General features: G+C 40.6%; 1 protein-coding gene across 1 annotated transcript in view; it reads right to left on the reverse strand.

Moving 5' to 3' along the window:
- myo18ab (myosin XVIIIA b) overlaps positions 1-23565 on the reverse strand; it is a 118207-nt gene that overhangs the window by 93162 nt on the left and 1480 nt on the right. The window contains exon 2 of the mRNA XM_061072925.1: positions 22298-23427. Coding sequence (XP_060928908.1) covers positions 22298-23314 — 1017 coding nt within the window. The 5' untranslated portion in view covers positions 23315-23427. The remainder of the gene's footprint in view (positions 1-22297; positions 23428-23565) is intronic.

Below are 23565 nucleotides of genomic sequence, written 5' to 3' on the forward strand. Positions count from 1 at the left end.
ACTGAAAAAGCAACTAAAGCTCAAATCAAAACCTTGCAAAAAGAATTCAAAGATTATGATCTCACCGCACGCAACAGTGAGCAACACTCTTGCAAACCTTTTTGAATGTTTAACAACAAAACATTCAAACTAGTGAGATTGATCTTGACTGTTATTTTTTGAAGCAAGATCATAATGTCAAATGCACATCATCATCATGATCCCATGACTAAAATGTACGGAATTAATGTCAACTGTTTATAGAGAAAATGTCATGATCATAATCTGCTACTCATTCATTTCTCTTTATCTTCATTATTAAATCATGCTAATGGTCAACTTGCATTAAACCTCAACTCAGCCTTGGCACAATGTGACCCACACAAAATGAAGCTGATGACAGCTTCCCTTGTCACTCCAATTGAAAAGTGCAAACACATCCTTTGAACTGGAGAGGCAGCCAGTGTTTCAGGTTCAGAAGCTTTATTTGGTTAAAGCTATAACTGTTACATGCTTTCAACTAAACAAGCACTTTACAAATTTGATTCCATGTGATTGATGTGAACAGTCCAAGTGTTCTCTGAATATGAATATTGGCATTGTTCATGTGGATAATACCAGTAGTGTTACAAACACAACAAAGTTGTTGCAGCAGCTCATAAAGCAACAAACATAACAATTCCCCAAAGTTAACACTCAGTTATGGACCAGCCAGTAGGCCACAGGAACACTGAAGCTCACCTCCTGGTAATACAGGATATAGGCTACATGTACAAAGCTGATTAATATCACAGACTCTTACTAACAACAATAACAAATTTCACTGAATTGATTTTGCTACATACAGAGTTCTCCTGTCCTATAAAAAACACAAGATGATGATGACTTCAGTTAATGTTGTTGAGATGAGAAGAACTAGGGACATTAAAGATACATATTGGCAGGAAAGGTGACGATTCAGAATTGGTCAACTGATGCCTCCCATACACAATGATTATAAATGAGGCCACAAGCCTGACCTAGGCTTCATCATTGGTCACTGAATTAGCACACTGACTAACAGGATTATTTTTGGATTAGATAGTGGTACCATAGGGCTGTGGGCCACATTACTCCTTCAGAGAGAGAGGCCAGCAAGGCAACTATAAGCAACATAGACTGGTGCTGTGGTCACACATCACAGAGATCTAGTTTGAAATGCTAAACTGTACAAAGAAGCTAAAAAAGCGTGCTTGACTTAGTTATTCTTATAAGTTTTAATTTATTCAACTCAAATTAACCACAGACATAAACAGTAGCGCAAAATGCTAAAGCCACTTACAGGAAGGCCAAAAATCTGACTGCCCAAGATTTAAATTGACTGTCAACATCCCAAAAGGAATCGCTTTTGATTCCTGGTATCAAAAAGTATTCTTGAGTGTGCTGTAAATCTGTTATATCAGTAACCTGTAACTCAAAAACTCCCATGACTCACCGATATAAAGATAATCAAATGGTATAACTTCAGTGTGAATTGGCATGTAAGAAATGTTAAAATGTCACATATTTGCAAAAGAAATTCATTGCTTGGATCCTAATTTATGGAGACTGACATAAAAACTTAAATAACAACTATGATCGGGTCTTGACTGTTTACTCAGAAGGCTCAGAAGTGATCTCAGAAAAAAGAGATATGTTTCATTTGTATCTGGAATTATTAGGGGAGGGGGGTTGTTGTCATCACATAAAGTGAGTCAAACTTTAGTTTTTAATTCCATGTGAATATGTAAAGTGTAGATGTGGAGGTGTACTCCTACATCACATAAGCTTCCAGGTGTTAAGTGGCACAACAGGCTTTAAATAATGTAAATTACAGACTTTGTTGAATTGTATTTTTCTGAATAATAATAGGAACAAAAGCAATATGTCTAAAATATTGGAAAAAATATTAAGATATTTTCTGCTATTGATGTGTCAACATATGACAGATGTTTGAATAATTCCATAAGCAATTTAACTGATCATAAATCATACATTTCATTGATGGAAATTTGTAGAATCATACAATTTGGTCCATAAAGTCCATATATAATAATACTGAGTAATTGCCTGGTAACAGATGTAAATAAAGAGAGTCTAAAATCCTACATTTCAATGTCATACTAACAAACACAACAACAAACAACTTTAATGCAGTGACACAACATGAAAGAGTGAAAGTGCCACAGTTCAAACACAGGTGAGCTCCCACTGCATGAATCCAAAACCACTTCATTAAACCAACAACATTTACATTCCACTCAAATGGACTTCTAAAGAGGGTAATTGTCTCAACAGCACAAAAGCTCCAATTGTAAAATGTGATTTTCAGTTGGAAAATTTCTCAAGCTGCCCCCGTCTCCTTAGCCAACTCTATTCTAAAAATAGTGCCACGGGCTGTGGAGCCTCGAGGCCCCTTGGTTGTCTGAAATGTTCCACTAAAGACCCTAATTTTCACAAAAAGTTTCAATCGTACTACCTGTAATTGAGGTAATTCCACAACTCCTGTATCCCCCAGACGTCACCAATCAAATTAGAAACTATCCAAGTCGAGGAGACCTGAGCAAGCGGCTCGAGACACAAAGAGCAGAGTGAACCGGCAGAGCTGAGCAGAGTGGGAGGCCTCTTATGGGCCGGCTATTCCTGACAGGGGACAGACAAGAGATGTGGGGACAGCTGTTGTGATATGCGCGTGGGTAAAAATAGGAGCCTCTGCAGTCTGTCCAGTACAGGTCTGCTGTCAGCTCCCCCCGTCACCTCCGCACTCCAAGAAGCAGCCGCAAAGTAAAACACATGCTCCTGCAGTTGCTGTCTTTTCAGCTGCCTCAAAGTGTGCACGTGTGTGAGTGTATGCGTGTGTGTGTGTAAGCAAACGCAGCTATGGGCGTGTAAATGTAATTGGGAACATACTGTGTTAAACAGATGATCTTGTAGGTCATCAGGACTAATAAATAGGGCTTTGAAGCTGACATTATGATACATTCAGGTACCCGATGTGCTAATGTGACAGAGCTCTCACATACTGTTTGTTTTGCTACAGAGCTGATGCTACGTTTGGGTCAACTCCAGTGAATGACTTGTTTGAATCAGTAAAATGACAAAAGTAAGACCAAACAGTAGAGGTACTGTGATAAAAAGTCATTGGAGAGTTGCGCATGAAGATAATTTGCCCCCGACTACGGCAAATAAGGTGAAGACTAATTTACCTGTTTATACAAGACTTTATTTGTGAATACATGAATATGAAAGCTGCAGGAAAACAACACAAAGTGGAATTTCGCTACGTAGAGTGGCTACAGCTAATGTTTTTGTCAACAGAATATTGGCTGTTTGGATAAATAAATAGTGAATGTACCTGTTAGCAAGCAAATGTTCTACCGCCATGCTAACATTGATGACAGTTTAAATTTGACATACTATGGTTTAGGGCTGAATAACATTGAATTCATCTTGGTTGCCAATAGTACCGCAAATTTAAAACATCATTGCAACAATCCGCATTATCTGGCTGCACTATTACAGTTTCTGAAGATGCTCCACAGCTTATGTCAAAAGACGCATCAAACTTTCACTGTTCAAAAACAAAAAGAGATTCCAGAAGCTCATTATTATTTTATCATAAAAATAAAAAAATTATGATTACAAATATAAGTTATTGCCAATTTTGAGCTTAGCTTGTTCAAGGAGATTTGCAGAAACAAGAGTTTTGAATAACATACCTTTACACTTTGTCCAATCATTGCTCTGCAGTTTAAACCCACGTTACAGTATTGAGCTGCAGCTCAAATCCTCTCTGCTCTCCCTAACCGCTGTTTAAGTAAGTAAACAGGACTATAACTGTCTATATATTAACCTTTGTGTGTGTTTTGAGCAGCATTGTCTTCCTGTGTGAAACTACTGTGCAGCGGAGGAGGAAGGAGGCAGCACAAAGAAAAGCAGAAGCAAAGTTTGAACATGTGCCGGAAGTTTAACACAAACGTGTTAAATGAATGAGAAACGTCTCAACGTTCTCTTTCTCCTGATGCTGCCTCTCAAACCAAATCACTCCTGATAAGTAATTTCTTTTAAAGTTCAATGAACATTTTTAAGTCAAGTATATTCTCTCATTTCTCTCATGGTGAATAGATTGATTACAGATAAGAGCTAAAAAGTAATTTAACTGAAAAACTATTGAATTTTTAAAAAACAGCAGAACTAGCTGAAATCTTTTGTCAGGTTAATTGTTGCAAAGATAAACCATCACAAGTTAAATCCGAGGAGGATGCAACTAAATATATATACATCCTTATGTTTTTATGAAGTTGAGACTTATTAATTGAATTGATTTTTAAGGCTTTTCACTGTGCCCACTGAAAGTAAACTCATTCTGTTCATGTGAATAATATTTAAAATTATGCTAAGCTTAAGGATCTGACTCAATCAAACACAAGAGACACAAGCCTCTAAAATCTATTCACACTGAACTTTTCCCAAATGTCTCCAGGAAAAGAAAATTATTTTTATGGAGCTGCACAATGCTGAGAACAAGGGGCTGCACCTGGGGACTGTGTCAAACAGACACATCCAAAGATAAACGTTTAAAAAAATGCAAAAACCAAACTTCATGTAGTGTACAGCAAACCAAGACATAACAAGAACAGGCCCCGTAGATATCACACGGATAGAAAAGCTTTTCACCTGCAATAATTCAACTGAGTCCAGGCTGGGCTTTATGCATCTAAAAATCGACTTCCTCTCTCAGCATTGGCGGGGAACATTAACATACTCGGATTAGTAATATGAGTAACACCCTATCCCCACATTAGAATATCAGCAGATCAGCCAGCTGGTGATCTGATGCAGCTCTGTTTCCACCACGTCTGCTCTCCAACCTCTAGGTGGAGCCAGAGGACCAGGAAAACCTGGACATGCTTTTGAAGCCACACAAAGCCCCCATTATTTCCCAGCGGCTGCCATGGTTTTCTAAGGAGAGAATGCATATAGGTGACAGAGGTAAAGTGCAAACAAAGTGTGCTATGAAATGAATGGAGTGTGGGAGGAGTGTGTGTGTGTGTTAGGGGGGGGTACTAGTGTTATGTATGGTAAGGAAGCGTGTCACGTGTACGAGCAAATACCCTAATAGCATTATCTCCAAGTCATTCAACAACACAAAGGCTACATAAACATAGGTTATTAGAGTAAACGCTGCTGTAAACGATAAAGCATTCAAGGTGTAAAGGGCAAAGATGGGTTGCATGTTCAGCCTCTCCCTATCCTCAAGAAGAAATGAGTCAGCAGGATACAGACAGAAAGGGACTGTGTTCATTCAATCTGGGAGAGAAAAAGAAAAATCTACAAATTTCATCGTAAACGGCGAAATTAACCAAAAAAATTCCTCTAATATCTTGTTTTGTGCAATGCACATGTGCAGAACGTGACTCTGTGCTGCTAATGGGGTAGTGAAAAGTGATTATTGAGCTTAACTATCCAGTAGACCAGTGATGACAGAGGCCTGAAGCCTGTGTAATAATAATAGAAGCACGAGTTACAGGCTACACACTACCATCATAACGAATAAACAGTAGGGTCAACCTGAGGAAGCATCAGCTGAATTGATGAGGAAAATAGATATTAAAAATAACTTATTATCAATTTTTTGAGAGACATGAAGAGTTTGTCCTGTGTGTAGCCTGTGTGTGATGTATGTACGTAATATAGTGACATTAGTTACTCACAATAGTCATGACTCATGAGTAGGGTTGCAAAGGGGTGGAAAGTTTCCGGTAAATTTCCGGAAACTTTCCGGAAACTTTCCATGGGAACTTTAGCTCGGGAATTTTGGGAATTTTGAAAAAAAAAAAAAAAAAATACGCAAATTAAACGCTGAGCAATAGAAACATCATTCAAAACTCTATTTTAAAGATGTATGGAATACAGCACACGCTGCACGTTGAATTTCAACCCTCCACTGTGCATTCTTCCATCACATGCACAGATAACTCCCAGCATCCTTCAATCTACAGCAGGGCTATTGAGGCCTGCTGTAGTGTGCAGGACTAGTCAGGTAAGTTTCAATGATATTACTGGGGAAAACATATTAGCATGCTGATTGAGGATTGTTCATCTGTTCATCTAGCCTATTTCCATTCATTTATCGATCAATTGTAAAATATGTTTACAGACGAATCCAATTGTTTGGCTAACTATTTATATCTCTGGCATTGCATTAGTGTTTTTTTACAAACTTTTTTCTCATCTAATTCTACAGAACAATGCCACGTGCACTATCTCATGTGTGGAGACATTTCACCCCATCCAATGTAGAAGGAAAGGCTGTGAACATTTGCAAATACTCTGCAAAGACCCATGTTAAGAATGACACAACGATGCAGAAGCATATAGTCAAGTGCCCAAAGTTTCCTCAGGGCTCAAATCAGCCTATGACAAAACAAAATGTTTATATTTATGTCTGTATATGACAAGGTAAATACAGTTAGTATAAATTACCCACAACATTTCCAGTTTATTCCTGTTAATTCCCGTTAATTCCCGTTAATTCCCGTATATTCCCGTATATTCCCGTATATTCCCGTATATTCCCGTTAATTCCCGTATATTCCCGTTAATTCCAGTGGAAAGTTTCCAACTTTGAATATTCCCGTAATTTTGCAACCCTACTCATGAGTGTTATTGACGCCTCTTAACCATTGACAAAACTACAGAATGGGCAACGTGCACAGCGGTGCATCCCAGGTTAAGGTCTGTAAACACGTTGTTTTGGACAACACAGAGTTTCACCTATGGGTTTAAATTCTGAAAACCTATAAAATTTCTGGTAACAGGAAACTATATTAATGTGAGTCAGTGCACTTCATCACTGATTCACCTGCAGGTTAATATCTCTCGGTACTTTACCTAGATTTGTTAAACCTTCCCAAAAGCGTACCTGCTTTTTCCATTTCTAAAACACTTACAATGTTTTCACTTGTTTATTTTGGCCGCCTTTATTTTCTTTTTTTGTTTATTAAATTAGCAATTCCAAGAGTAAAATACACACCATTTATTTTATAAATTCCTAAAACAGAGAAAACGAAACGCACATGTTTATTCCTTGTGTGTAATGAATTTAAGAAAATGTCCACACCCTGAACCTCATTTTACTACAAGCTTTATCACTGGCAGAGACAGTCAGTGGCTCTCCACTGTAGCTTCACTTCCTACTGCCAATATGTGACTTATTACATGAGTGTGTTTCTTTAAATCCTGTCCAGCACAGAGTCTTTGTTTACAGATAAACTGTTCCACAACAGGCCAAAGACCCATAGACACTGATTTTCTTCAATTGCATGTGATATTCCACCAATGCACAAAGAGGAATGTACTCTAATGTTCTCTCTCTGATGTCAACAGATGGTGACAATGTCAGTGCCAAATCACCCTAGAAGGCACACAAAACACAAACACACCAATTCAATCCATCAGTCCATGATTTAATTTCCTCTTCCATGCTGTCAGGACTGAATGTTTGTGAAGGACGCAGTGAACTGTCACAGTAAGAGACACACCCCCACCCTCACTCTATATTATTGTTTCTCAAGGGTTTTGATCGGGACATCAGTGCAGCTCAACAAACACAAACTCATTTAAGCTCAGCAGGAGAATTAAATGAGCACTTCCTTGTGACACACACCCCACTCCCTGACGTAAGGCCCATTTGCAACATGAATACCTGAAATGCCATAGCATTAAATATTATTCATCATCAACACCAGCGGCTGTTTACGAGTCTAAGCAGCCCATGCCTCACTTCCGACTCAAGTCAAACCTGACACACCCATGCACCAGGAGGGACGGCAGTGATGTTGCGCTTGCAGTCACCACACCCAGTAGGCTGGTGATCAAACAAATGCCTCCAAAAATATCTGTTCCTAAAGCCACAGCATGTTGGTTTTACATGTACGAATCTATGTACCACAAAGGAGAAAGATTGACAAAGTAAATCCTTTAGATTCGTAAATGTGAGTATGATTTTTTTCAGATAGCAGCTTCATTCTGCCTCCAGTCTTTGTCCTGAACTAGACTAAACAGGACTGTACTGGATACTCTCAGATGAAACTGATACAGGCCTGCTCAGCTTTCTGTGTAAGCGGAGAGGGTGGTTGCTCACCTCCGTATGGTTATGGGAGATCAACAGTGGGGTAACTCTAATAAAATCTGTTACTCAACAATTCTATTTGTACAAAATATGAGCATTCAAAAGAACATCTAATATAACTTAACCTCTGATGTAGTTCATACAGGGCTGAAGGAGAAGGCTGTTAGATGAATTGCATCAGACAAAGCTAGTATGGAGGAAGGACAGGCAGAGTGTGTGTGGCCCTCTCTCAGATGTCGTTTCTTAACTGCATTTAATTCAACTTTTCTCAGACAACTTCATGATCTTAACAGTGACTGAACCAGTGAGTCAGCACAACTGCAATTCAGCTTTGCCTGGTTAGCAGGTAACATTAGCATTAATGAGCTTTCCGCACTACTAGCTGAAACAAATGAGAGAGGCTATGCTCTATGTGTGTCTTAGTCTGAGCTCTTTCGTGTCTCAGTTGTGTTGTAGGTCAAACAAAGTGTATGATGTCTTTGTCAGAAAGATAACTTCACTCACACACACACACGTCTGCGATCCCTGGGAGGTGTGGGCTCCACAAGCTCATATGATGGCTCTAAACCCTAGCTGTTTCTGTTAACACTCCAAACATGCAGCAGAGTTTAAGATATCACTGATAAAACAAACAAACAGGGTCTTAAAGACTGAGGCAGAGCTAAAGAAAGCCGCTTAACAGACAGGCTTGTTGGGACACCACAACACAGATCTCAGTGCAGCAACACTGAGATCTGTCCAGGAATGAAGGTGAATGAAGGGTGGTGGCGCTCATGAATGTCCAGGACAGTTATGTGAATTTAACAATGTACATCTGTTTATTCAGTCGTGTACATGTCAGAGCAACAGCGGTCAGTCAACTTGGGGGAAGGTTTGATTAGAAAATTCCTCACAACTGTGAAGACCCTCCAAGGGGTCATAAGAGTAATCTGAGGGGGACGGGGGTCATATTAGGAAAACATTTTCATACTCTCTTCTCATCTAAGGGCTGAACAATGTAACAATCAGTAGTTTTGAAAGGAAAGTTACTCTATTTTGAATAAAAAAAGTATGCAATTGTTCAAAACAGTTGCATACTTTTTTTATTCAAAAAAAAAAGTTATATGAGGACAATTGTAGGAGCTCAAGATTATAGACCTGTTCACATTTGAAGATAATTCCACATGAAGTTATTCAATAAGGCGACAGAGAGGCGACAAATATGTTCCCACAGCATCTAGATCCACTCGACAAGAACAATAAAGACGACAGAAGATGTGATCTTACAACATGCTCCAGACTGAACATCTATCAGCCTGACTGCAGTAATCCCTGTGGAGTGCTTGGGCAGAACAAATCATGGACGATGCTTTCGACACGACTGCGAAGAATGCAGTTTCTCTGACCCCACATGCCAGGCCAAAGGGCGAGGCAGATTGAACAGTGACGGGTTCAAAAACCAAACAAAGATAATGAGATCTCTAGTCATTGACTTAAACCCCTCATGAGAGGGGCTGAAAGTAAGTGTGACAGGATTGACTGTATTGGTGATTAATGCGTGACAGTAGCCAACCAGGTACAGTTTCTTAAAGCCATGAACTTTAGACGCTTCTGGTGTAAGTAAAAAGTCAGCCCACCATCCAGTGTTCCAGTGGATACTTACACGCTTTCAAACTATTACTTAGCTTTAATGACACTGGAGTGTTCTACATGCCTTTGCTGCTGTTCAATCACTTCAGAGATGTGTTTGAATGGGGAAATATTTTTCACAATAACAGGCTCTGGAGAAGCTTCCTCAAGGCTGAGAAAAGAGCTCTGATTATGTCAGTCTGGGCTGACAAAGGACGCTATTGAAGTGTGTAGTAAAAGGGCTAGGTTCCACTTGACTCATACTTGGGTTGAAAAAACAGCATATCTTGGCATCCCTCCCTGTTAGTTCCAGTGCAAAACTTAATTGTTGGAGTAGAAATATATGAGCTAAAGGTTTAACCAAACTCTCCAACCTCAAATCGATCATTTTACCATCTTAGGTCCATCAGATTTTATAGAAGAATTCATGACTTAGCCTTAACTGTACTGACTTGGAGCCACCCATTTGGACAGCTGTGGACAATGCAGATGTCCACTTAGAGGAGTGAATGGGCAATTATAACGCAGAGGTCAAACAGACTAACAATTGGGGCGTGTACACACAATTTAACAGTCTCTCCTGAAGCCTAGCTGATGATGATTTATATAGCTTGGACTCTAGCAGACCTTTGCATACTCAGACATGCAGAAACACTAGCTTAAATAAATATGCTAACATGTTGGTGTTTAGTAGGTGATTTTGTGTGATGTTCACCACTTAGTTTAATGTTTATGGCTGTGTCCGATACCATTATGTAGTGCTGTCCAGTTGTTTGGTGAAAAATGTCACACCCTATATAGTGAGTCATTGTTCCCGACAACACAACGTGAAAAAGTAGTTTGCGACCAATGGTCAATCACAGAGCAATATATATCATCATGCATTGCGCTCATGGCAGAGACACAAGAGGAGAGGGCAGCAGGGACAGCCCGACCTGTCATACAAATGTGGATATGTGACAGTATTTTTCCTGGACCAGATTAGTGGAGTGACAAACAGACATACCATCTATCAATACAATGCTGACAGTCCCACTTACTGTCCTAAAGCAAAAGGAAAACATACTGTAAAGGTTACACCATGCAAGAACATACTGTGCACTGTTCAGTGCTTTGTAGACAGAGTAAACAACCATGTGACGTTTCAAATATGGGATACTAGGGTTTGTGTTGTTCCAGTTATAATACCCATGTTGAAAAAAATGCATTTCAAGTTGTGAGTGATTGAACATTAACTGCGTTCTTTCACTTGAACTCATTCAGGATGGTATTTTGCAATGAGGGTTAATTAATTCATCTGTTAATTATTCCAAAGCCATCGGTTACAGTTATGTACACACCCACACACAGCAGTGATGCGATACTGTTTTAATAAAAGAGCCTAGTGTGCATTCTGTTCTCTCTAGCTGTCAGAAGCCCCAGGGCTTAGGTCAGCTGGGTTGATAGTAGATACAACTCTGAGCCATTCACTGTCCTGTTTGCCAGAATGGAAACTGAAAAATCGATATGCCAAGTGGTGCTGGACATGTGCTTGAGTGTGGCCTTCAAGCCGAGTGCATACTGTGCAACTGTGCTGAGTACAGGGGGTCGAAACCCCTAGGGGGTCCGCGGAGGTACTGCAGGGGTGGCGCAAAATTTTTGGTTGATAAGACCATTTTTTTCAAAAATTATAATTTTTTTTTTTCACGAATTTAAATGTCTTTCAATACACATTAACATGCATCCAACATTTTGTGAGGCTGATTTGACCCTCTGCCTGACAACTTCCATCCATCCAAGATTAGATAAGTTGTGTGCTACCCATCAGGGTCCGACATCTCACTAATGTGGGAGTATGTGTGCCATCCACAGACAGCTTGAGGATTCACTGTCTCTTCTACATGTATGTTTAAAATAAAAACATGAATCTGTGAATTACTTTAATAGCTCAGTGTTGTATGCAAGAAGTACAGTTGGTATGGAAAGTATTGAGACCCCTTTAAATATTTCACTTTGTTTCATTGCAGCAATTTGCAAAAATCAAAAAAGTTTATTTCTCATTAATGAACACTCAGCACCCCATCTTGACAGAAAAAAACAGAAATGTAGACACTTTTGCAAATTTATTAAAAAAGAAAAACTGAAATATCACATGATCATAAGTATTCAGACCCTTTGCTGTGACACTCATATTTTACTCACATGCTGTCCATTTCTTCTGATCCTCCTTGAGATGGTTCTACTCCTTCATTGGAGTCCAGCTGTGTTTAATTAAACTGATTGGACTTGATTAGGAAGGGCACACACCTGTCTATATAAGACCTTACAGCTCACAGTGCATGTCAGAGCAAATGAGAATCATGAGGTCGAAGGAACTGCCCAAGGCGCCAAGACCAAGATTGAACTTGTTGGCGTTAATTCTAAGCGGTACGTGTGGAGAAAAACAGGCACTGCTCATCACCTGCACAATACATCCCAACAGTGAAGCATGGTGGTGGCAGCATCATGCTTTGGGGGTGTTTTTCAGCTGCAGGGACAGGACGACTAGCTGCAATTGAAGGAAAGATGAATGCGGCCAAGTACAGAGATATCCTGGAAGAAAACCTCTTCCAGAGTGCTCTGGACCTCAGACTGGGCCGAAGGTTCACCTTCCAACAAGGCAATGACCCTAAGCACACAGCTAAAATAATAAAGGAGTGGTTCGGAACAACTCTGTGACCATTCTTGACTGGCCCAGCCAGAGCCCTGACCTAAACTCTATTGAGCATCTCAGAAGAGACCTGAAAATGGCTGTGAACCAACGTCCACCAACGCAGCTATACCCCTTATTTCATATTTATTATGTAGACTGTGGCAGTTGCCCAATTTGTTCTGCCTCCGTTTCATAAGAATCTGAACTTTTCTTACACTTCTAATGATACCATATAAGATAATAAGTTAGTGTTTTGAACTGTAGCTTCACGATAAACTGTTTCTCTCTTACACATCAACCCCTCTGTCAGTCGGACTGGACATGGCAGGCAGACAGACCTTGTCATAAAATCGTATATCCCCACAACAGCCATGAAGTCGCTGTGTGTACTTTGTGTATGTTCAGTGGACCATGACACAAATTAAACCTTATAAACAGTTCTGTCTACTTAAGCCCTCAGCACAGAGGACAGCTTGTTTACTGGTTTTTATTCAGAAATAGCAACATGTTCACATGACGCTGGGTCAAGATTCTTATTGTCAGTTAACAGTAAAACTGTTAATGATGAACATACCAACTGCTGAGTAATTAAATCACACAATGATATGCGTCAACATGTCCAGAAAAATAAACTTGACTTATAAAAGAGACATCGTCCGCTCTTGGCAGAATATCTGAGTCTCCAAACCTCTGGCACCAAAGTGCTGGGCTTTCCTGCACCACGCCACTGCATTTACTAACAGAGTCCCATATGTCAAACATGATCAAAACCAGAATAAGACTCAGAAGTGGATTAGTTGGAGAATAACGACTTTCCAATGGCCACCCCTACCTCCTTAAGTGTAGACTGAATGCACATGCTCGTCCACTGCAATTTCCTCCTCAATTCAGCTCCGGGCGTAAACAGTGAGAACTTCTTCCCTAAAGTTCAGAGGGGAGGAGTGCACATGGTAGTTCCTGTACCCTCTACACTGATTGGTTGTGGAGCGGTCATGCAGAAAGGGTTTGGCATATCCTGGACACAGCAAATGGAAGAACTTCACAACATACAGACAGACGGTCATGGTTTGGTATAGAACATACACTGGTCTGGGTTGCTGTACTAAGAGCTTATTTCTAGCATAAACAATGTTTGGTAAAGGGTCAGATGCTCTCTTGCCTTCCATCATCAGTATTTAATGTGAGAAACTGCACCCACTGAAACCGCCACTGATCTACTCCCTGCTTTATTTGTATTTGTGATGTTTGCAAGCTCACAGTAGGCCTGTAATTATCACAGAGGAAAGAGTAACTGCCTGTGTCCCAAAGGAATTCCATAAAGTCAAAGAAGGCAGACAGAGTTTTCTTTATCTGCCAATGTGTGAAAATGCTGGTCTGTCCAAAGATAAGTTTAACAACCGGCCCTGTCCACACTAATGCAGATATTTGTCTAAACAAACTTCTTCGTCTGCATACCCTTTGTGTATAGATGTGTACATGTAGGATTGAGCGTTTGGGAAATCAAAGCTTACTTAACGCATGCCCTGTTTATTGAGAATGCACCGGAAACAACAAATATGATGGCTTCTCTACATTTTGTCAGCACTGCTGGGTCTTGCAGCTAAATTTTGCATTACTGCACCACATTAACTACATTCCCAGGGGTCTGCCTTGCCCAATATTCCTTTGACCACAGTGTCCTTCTGGTATTTGGCAGATAATTTATGTAGATTAGTGTAGAAACCTACAGACATTCTTGCTTGAGTTTTAGGAGTTCTTTTTGTGTTTTTGTTTGGATGGAGATATTTTGTAAAATTATGGTCAAGAAAAAAAAATATTTACAGTGGTGTAGACAAGGTCTGTATGACTTTGAAAGATATGATCGGACAAATTCACTTTCCTCATAATGAGTTTTAATTGATGGTGCTGCATATAAGACAAAAACAAAGAACAGTCAGGTACTATGGAAACAGCCAGGTTCTTCTATTGAGGCAGCGGATTTAAACTGTACTGCTAAGTCATTGTACTCTGTGTGGAAGGGGAGGGTTTGCTGACAGAGCAGTTTTCAGTCAGCAGTAGCCGCCAGCACAGAGAGTCTGAACAAGCTGTGGCATCCGAGCAAGACAGAGAAATTCGGACATATTGTGTTTTAAATAATCTAAACATTAAAGTCCCTAAAACCTTTTACAGCTGTGTGTTTACCCAAAGAAAATCCTCTAATGAAATATGAATTTTAAATGTTTTATAACTCATCTCTTACTACTCATAAGACGGAGCAAAGACTCTGTTAAACCAAGTGCCTCTCCTTCTTCATTTAACCATACCCCCCAGAACCAGTTAATCCCTGTCCCTGGAAGGCATGATAATTAGCTTCCAGTAAGAGGGCCAGCTCTTTCTAATTCACTGTAACATGTGGTAGAAGACCGTGATCTAGCTACTTGGTTCTGTGCAGTTGTATAAGGGTAATTCAGCAGTGAAAAACTAGCAAAGAGGATTAAGAGCCTATCAGTGTAGGGTTAACCTTCTTGTTTGGTAAATCAGTGGCAGCACATGCACATAATCCTCTGACAGGCACATACGACTGACGGGTCACTAATTAGTCCGACACAATGTCTCACCAATCATAGGGATTAATTGTGAATAGTCATGCACTTATCTGAACATCTAATGAAGATGTAATCACAATGTGCTTTGCTATGCATCCCACGGTTTTCCCTTAGAATTTATTTTTGCAACAGGGACGAGCCGACGGACTGTGATCCAGTCAGCGTTTTTTACTGTGCAAAATGTATGATTTAATTCTGTTTAAGTCTATCCAAAGCTCATGACCATTGGTGATGGTTGGTATATAGAAAGATTGGTAAATTGAAAGCTTTGACTTTGGGCTCATGGCTTAATGTCCCACTATCATTTCAGATTTTGTGTGGCTGTGTGAAAGAGATTAAAGTGAGATATTTGTAGACATCTGCTCTAGGTTTCATGAAGTGTTCTGACTAACTTAGGAACTTGTTTCTGCATAGATGAAATTCCAACTATCTATTGTGTGTTGTGTGTGTGTCACCAGTGATGTGTCTCTCATTTTTTACAACTCGTCATGCAGCATTCTTGTCTCTTACCTCGTCCAGACATAACTGCTCTATGAACTCTCACACACTTAGGGTTACAGGAAGCACTGAGGAATGAGAGGAGCCTAAAAGAGTCTTTTCGGTTCAGCCGCAACGCACCAGCATTAAAACCAGTACTTCTCATTTATAATGCAAATATGCTAAACCAAAACAAAGGCAAGACACACTGATCAATTCTGTAGTAGTATTCTACTGTAAACCGAATCATGAATATCACAGTTCATGATTTAAGACATTTATGGCCAGATTTTGCGCAGAAAAGTATGTTTTTATTTGAAGTATGTGGTTATGTAAATAATCATGGCATACAGAAATAGCTCGCTCAGCCTGATGCCCAGGGGATGTGAATAAAGACAAAGAATCCAGAGGTTATATCACTGAAATCACAACCACTACATAAGAGATTATGCAGGATCATGATGCGGTTTCACCAACAGATAAAGACATTTTATGCTCTTCAGACAAGTGTGGCTATTTCCATAAAGTATAGTGTGAGTAGTGAGGGGGTTTGCTGACAAGAAATTCTGCTGGACTGATTGTACGGACTGCTGCTGTTTATGATTATGGGAATTACCTCCATGATGCAACACCTGTGCATCCATGTGAAGTTTGAAAACTGAAATATTTCCTTATTGAGTGTTTAGACCCATGATTCATTACTGTGTAGAAGCCGCCTCTGAAGCAGTTTAAGTGTGTAGTATATAATCTACAAACTTTGCACTAATGAAATACTGCAGTAGAAGCCATTCCTCCTAACAAATCCTCTCAAGCTCCATTAGATTGTATATGAAATCTCTGTGAATGTCACATTTAGGTCTCTCCGGAGATGCTCTATCTATGGGTTTAAAGTCTGGGCTTAGGCTGAACTACTCAACAGTCAGAGACTTGTCTTGCAGCCCCTCCAGGGTTTTCTTGGCCGTTTGCTGCAGGTGATTGTCAATCCAAAAGGTTAAACATCGCCCCTCCAGCCATGTGAACTCGAGAAAACGTTTTCTTCAAGGACCTCTCTGTATTTGATTGGATTTATTCTTACTTCAATTTTAACCAGTCTCCCTGCCACAATTAAAAAACTCTTGCATGATGTAACTTGCCACCATCATGGGTCACGGAAGGGATTGTGTTAGCCAGCAGATGAGCGATGCCTTGTGTTCACCAAACATAACTGAGTTCATTTTTTTCATCAGACCAGATGATCTTTTTTCCTATTGTTCTCAAAGACCTATATTTGATCCATTTAAAATTCAATCTACAACAGGAGATCAAGAGTCGTAATACTTTAAGGCCATTGTATAGGAACCAACAACTTCTTAGAAAACAAAGCTTTATCAACCACATTCACAGACATCAAGTTCTCTCTCCCCCTCCATTAGCCCTCAGCCTCAGAACTTCATTCCTCTTCCTCCATAAGAGAATCCCAGGGGGAGAGGGTCAGGAAGTGGTCTATTTGTTCCAAAGCAGATTCCACAAATACCAAAGTGAGACCTAAAGGGAGAGGCCTACTTCCCGCTGTTCCCAGTCAGCCTGTTAAGACAAGTGAAGATGGCTTATTACTATTTTAACCTCTCTCTCTCACACTCTAGCCTCTATAATTTCCCTCCAAGCCTCTTCAATCTAGATTCAAGTGTCAGAGAGTTTAAAGATGTGTTAAAGTTTACGAATCCAGCAGATTTACAAGCTAATAAGTTTGCTTAAGCGTTTGCACACCGTTTATCATCTTAGCAAGCAGAGTTGTTCGGAGAGTGGTGTGCAGAATAGATCAAAATATCATGTAAAGCTATGGCCCACAAGGAGCTTAAGATATGCATACAGTACATAATCCAACTTTTTATGGAATTCCCATCCTATTACATCTTAATTCACCATTTCCATGTCCAACAAGTTTACTGGGCTTGAACATATTTTGTCCATACTACCCTCACCATTGCATTCACCTAGCTGGGCCTTCCATTGAATATCCAGGTATACCACTGACATACAGCCACATGGTTAGATGTCTGAGGAAATTGTTTCTCTATGGGAATCAGAAGACGTCTAAACAAAATAGGAAGCAAGATGAAATTGCCTCTTGAGTGGGTCAAAATAATGATAATTTATCTGTACATTACCAGGTACTATTGAAGGTACACCAGTGGGGATAGACGAGTATCTTTCCTATTTTGATTCAACTGCATGTTCTTTCATTTTGAGAGCATAATTTCTTCATTTCCTGTTCAGATTTTCCTTCAAAACCCTGCTCTCTATCTCAGATCATCCCTGATCACGTGCAAGTTTGCTCAATACTGTTGGTCTGCACTCAGATACTGTGGCTGCACAAATGTGCAGGGCTGTAGACTTTGTCCTTCTCCTTGACATAGGCTACTTCTGGCACTCTTCAAATTTCTTATCTTGGATCTGTAGACTCTCTCTGACTGCTTCCAATGCTTACGTAGGTGATAAAAGAAGTTAATGATGATAAATGTGTTGTGGGAGCCAGTCTGCAGGATACTTTAAAAATTACAATTTTTCTGACTGTGGTCATTTCAGGACAATGCTACTCTTCCATTTGGGGGAGCACGCAGGCCTATGAAGATGGTTGATTTTTGTGACTAGGCAGTGGACGTGTGGCAGGGACAGAGGGCAGTTGTAAAGCATAGGTATGCCTGCTGGACATTCACAGCTAAAGCATTAAGAGTGTTATGATGACTTCTGCCCAAGTGGGTTAAAACTTTATGGATGTTTCTATGGTTAACCAATAGATGCAATGGAATTTCTGATGGTAAGTCCATCTAAGACTGACTGGTCAATATGTGAGAGAGAGAGAGAGCAAGGCACTGCAATAACACTGCAAACAGCTCTACGATGATGCAACGGTGCAAAACACTGAGAAATCTACATTATTGACTATGGGAAGCTGCCACAGTCTATGTAATGAATGAAATACACTATATATTATGTTTTTCTAGTAGGACACAAGTAATTATCACTTTAAAGAGACACAAGGTTTATTTGATTCTTCTCATATTGAAGTACTCCTATCATTTCACTCAGTAAATACTCAGATTAATCAACACAAACTAATTGTTAAGAAATTGTCCAGATCAGTGAAATAAGTTGACTTGAACTGGCCTTAAAAAACATGAGCAAGTGATTGTCTTATTTGTTGGAACAGGGTGGACATGTCTCCTGCTTTCCTAACACTTCTCAACTGTGCTGTTTTTAGAACATCCTGCCCTGTATTGGTCATCGCTACAAGAGTGGCTGCATCCTGTCTGTCTGCTTCAAAATCTTGATTGAGTCTTAATGTGTTGTTGTTGTTTGCGTGAAGGACGCTAGGCACCATCTTTAGATGGACTGACACATTGCTAAATCATTTCAACTGCTTCAGTTTGCTGGGATCAGCCACAACACTGTTCCACTATGTTGTTTTATTAAAACGTGTGAGGTACAATGACACCATCCTCACAAAGTAAGAGCTTTGATATGGGTTTAAGCTCTGAGAAATAGTGATGGGCATTTTTTGTATTTTCTTGAACAATCTAACATCTAATAATCAAGAAAATTATCAGCTAATCATTGCATCATAAAAACCATTAGCTGTACCCCATGATTGGAATGAGCTACTTCTTAAATCATAATTTTGACTGTCACAGCAATGTTACTCTGGGAACCATCTACAATGAAACTACAGGGAAGGAAGTGATGTTGCATATGTTGAATCAAAATAGATATATAGATCCTAAAGTGGTGTTTTTAGCAGTAACAGGTGACTTTCAGACAGACACTGCTAGCAACACTACTTCATTAAAGTTGTCACCAACGTCTATTTCATGTTTTTGTTGCTTTAATAACTCCTAACAGAATGATTCATCCATCAGGCTGATAGCCTTTACGGCAAGAGTCTCATTGAATCTAGATCAAGTAGCACATGATAACTGATGTGTGTCAGATACATGTTTAAGCAACATTTTGGTAAATGTAATTTACAGAGAATGTAGAGGAGCTTGTGTTGGAAGTTATGTGACTTGGCAGAAACAGTGTCCTGTTTAAACCTTTTGTCAGGACTGAATAATGGCCTTTCTGTAGGCTCGCCTTTATTTGAACCAGCAGTCAAGCTGGTGACATCTGTTAAAGTGGACAAACAGACACAGACAGGCCTGCTGTTTAACACACACACAAATCAAGTGCAGAGATAGGCTCATGATGTTTAAGTATGGGAGGTGTGTGCGTGTGGTCAAGGTACTACACACATGTGAACCGTAAATCTCTTCGCACACATTATGTGGGCTGACCTTCCTTGTGAGGACAAAATGGAAGTTCCCATAATGCAAATTATTCCATTTTAGGGGGTAGGAAGTGAAGTAAGTAAGCGGAAGTTATGGATAATTGAATTTCATGCTACATCTCAATTTGTGTAATTCTATACTCACACATGCTACTTTAATTGTATAAGGAAGGAGAAAGTACCCTATACTGATGTTGCATTCAAAACAGTCAAACGTAGATTTTAAATGATGGACACTTATCAGTCTCAGCGATAACCATCTTGACTTCGCAGTGGAAGGAGAGGGACCACTTGCGTTTTTTCAAACAATGTGAGAATAAGTCACCATCAGTACAGATGATGTGTCCTCCTTGCTCTGCATTGATTGCATAATTCAAAGTAAAATGTTGGTTTTTACTAAATGCACGTTCATTTGAGAAAAAGCATCCTGTGGAAATCCACACACTATGCCACTGAGTATATCGTGTACACTGTGTATACTACATGTGCGTGTACTCACAGACTGTCTGATTTGAGAAACAGCATTAGTCTCCAGGAAATGAATGCAAGTCAATGTAATGTCTACATGCAAGCGTGTTTGCTTGTGTCCCATACACATAAACAATGCTCTGGTCTGCACTTCCTGTTCCCTCAATGGAAATCATAAGAGCAGCTTGTCACATGAGACAAGTAGAGTGGGAGTTTTCCAACAAACAGCCACTGTGGAGCATGAGCTTCTACAGCCGTTTGCTGCTTCTGTCTCACGTCAGGAAGAGGACAACATGGGCTACATAGTCACTCCCTGCCTCCCAGAGCAGATGAATTCAATTGTGGTGGAAAGGGAGGAGGGAGGGGGGGGGGTGGGGGGGGTTAGAGCTCCTTTCAGTCCGACTGTGTCACAAGGACCCTTGAACCAAAGCCAATGGAGGACACAAAGAAAGCCCTCTGACGCTGCCAAACAGGCCATGATCAAGACATTGAGCCTACTGGAGGACACTAAGCTACTCCATATGCAGGACATCTGCAAACTGAACACAGATTTGACTGACTTACTAAATTACTCTGCTTTTTATCAAATAAATTCAGTGACGTCTCAAACCAAAAGCCAAAGATAGGCATTGAATGATATGAAACGCGACAGCAGTATATCCTCAAAGAGAATACGATTAATAAACATATTGTTTATTAACTATAGAGAAGTTAGCAAAAAATCTACACAGATTTTCACATTAAGGGCCTACCAGAGAAGCATGTGATATGTCCATTAAGGAATGTTAGCTTTTAATCGACAGTAGCTCTTAATCAAGCAGCAACTTGACAGAATGAAAACAGCTGTTTGTTGTGCTGATAGAGTAAATGCTGTGCAAATATAAATGCTCTACTGCTATACCTGCCAGATGCAAATCAGTTAAACACATTTGTGTTGAGCCAAAACACTTAAAATAAGTTAAATGTAGAATTAACAACACAAGCATGACATCTAAGCCACATGATGTGGGCTAAACATGCTTTATGGATAGAGGTTGTTGGATTATACACAAATAATGAATTCATCCATTCATCATCTCAACCCACTAATATCCTACAGAAAGAGGCTCGTACATACTGAAAATATCTTACCACTGAGTCACCTGTATAACCTGAATGTCTTTATACTGGGGCAGGAAATCCACTTAGAGATTCCCCGGCAGAGGCCAGAACCTAGGACTTTCCTGCTGTGGGGTAACAATGATGCTACTTCCTGTATCTATATCCATTTTTATAGAGCTTGGGTGCCAACTCCTCTGTAAACCACTAGCTAATAAAAAACACTGAATAAACCCAAATATTGTAAGTGCAAAGAAATAAATATGTAAATTTTTCAATTTCCACATGAAACAAAACGCAATGGAAAAAATAATGGAAAAAGTTGGTTCAAAAGAAAATAAAACACAGTACAATGGAAACTGAAACAGTAAATGAACACTGTTTGAAAGAGACAGGGCTTTTTAGTGTAAAAGAAAATGTGTGTGGGTGATTCACAGCAGTGCACCATTGTTGATCACTGCAAAAAATAGAAGAATAGGATACTGAGCTCTTTACCAGTGTCCTAAAATAAGCTCTAAAATCTCACTCTTACACCAGCAAGCACCATGAACTCCCAAATCCTGAACAGACATATTAGATATATAGAAAACAGTGTAAAACAGTAGTAAAAGATTAGTCTTAAAAAAGCACAATTTTAACATATGTTAACATATGCCAAGAGTCAAGGCAATAATCCAAACTCATTAAAGTAACCATGGCACCCCTCAAGCGTCAGCTCCCACACCATGACCCAACGATTACAAATGATGCCCCAGTAATAACTCGTCAACAGAGCAGGACCACAACACTGAGAAAAGGGGAAAGTGTTGTTCATCTGCTGCAGTCAATGTGCCTGTCAAGAAAGAAACTCTCACACTGGGATCTTAAAAAATGCAAGAAAAACACTGGAAGATAATAACCTGACAACCGAGATGGGAAAACTGTTCAACACTGTAGTGAGTGGACGAGATGCTTACATGTCTGGCCTCCCTGCGAAGCCCCTCGGTGTTCCTCAACCAGCAGCGGCTCAGCTCACTCAGCTCCAGGATTGGCTGCACCTTCAGCCTCACCGTGTCCCCGGACTGACGGATCATCTCCACTATCTCGTCTCGGCTCTTGCTCTCCACGTTCTTTCCATTTATCTCCACCAGCCTGTCCCCAGGCACCAACCCCAGAGCCAGATCCTTGGTGCCGGCGCCAGGCTCGGCAAAATGGACAACACGCCTGTACACTCCTCCATCAAGGCTGCGGTCCAGCATAGTAGTGCGACGCAGAGAAAATCCAAAGTCGCCCGTGTTGCGGCGTTGGAGCTCCAGCTCACGTGTTTCTGGCGCACTGGGTGCGACCACAGCCGGCAGCTGCAGCTGTGCAGGGAAGGTCTTGTCGACCACCTCAGGGATGCTCACTTTTTGGGTGACTGGTGGTTCAGGCTGCTGCTTGATGCTGTGCTTGCGGAGCATGCTGAAAACTTTGCTCTCCACATGCGGAGATGGGGCAGCAGAGTTCTGGCCCGAAGGGGTGGAGCTCTCTGAAGGGCTCTCCTCTTTGCTCTTCTGGGAAAAGGAGAAGCGCTTCATCATTTGACCCATCTGCGAGGAGTTCTGCCTGGCAAGTGAACCGAAGTGAGCGACACGCTCGTGCACTGAGCCGCGGTGTCCGTCCTGTCCTCCACCCTCACCCTTCAGGTCGTCAGTGGAGCTGGCTGCGCTGAGCTGGTCATCCAGAACCATGCTGCTTCGGTTGCTCAGGCCGTCCGATTCAATGTCAGTGAGGGTGAGCTCATGGCTGCTGGCCACTTTGATAGGAATGGGGTTGGAGATCTCCAGTTTGTTCTTGGACTCACGCTTAGCCTCCCTCTTCAGGTTGAAGAAACCACGCCTCATGCTCATCTCTTCCAGGCTGCGCAGCTCTGCTGGAGACATCCTCTCCTTTTTATCTTTCTTCTCCTTCCTACTCCCTTCCCTCTCCTTATCCTTTTTCATTAGATTAAACATGGTGAAAAATCAAACGCTGCGTTTCCGTCTCGCGTGGCTCTATTTTCCCTTCAGAGCTGGAGGTCCGATTCACCAGGCAGGTGGTTTGGTTGTGACCAACAGGGACAAATCCCCTGGGGAAAGAGACAAGGAGAGAAAACTGGGTTAAACTAGTTATGATGACCACTCAAAGCACTTTACAGTTACATTTTGCCATTCACACACACATTCACACAGATTATCTATGTGCAGCACTGTCTCCATCACTCACA

Source organism: Limanda limanda, chromosome 6, assembly GCF_963576545.1.
Source record: "Limanda limanda chromosome 6, fLimLim1.1, whole genome shotgun sequence".
Taxonomy (NCBI): Eukaryota; Metazoa; Chordata; class Actinopteri; order Pleuronectiformes; family Pleuronectidae; genus Limanda; species Limanda limanda.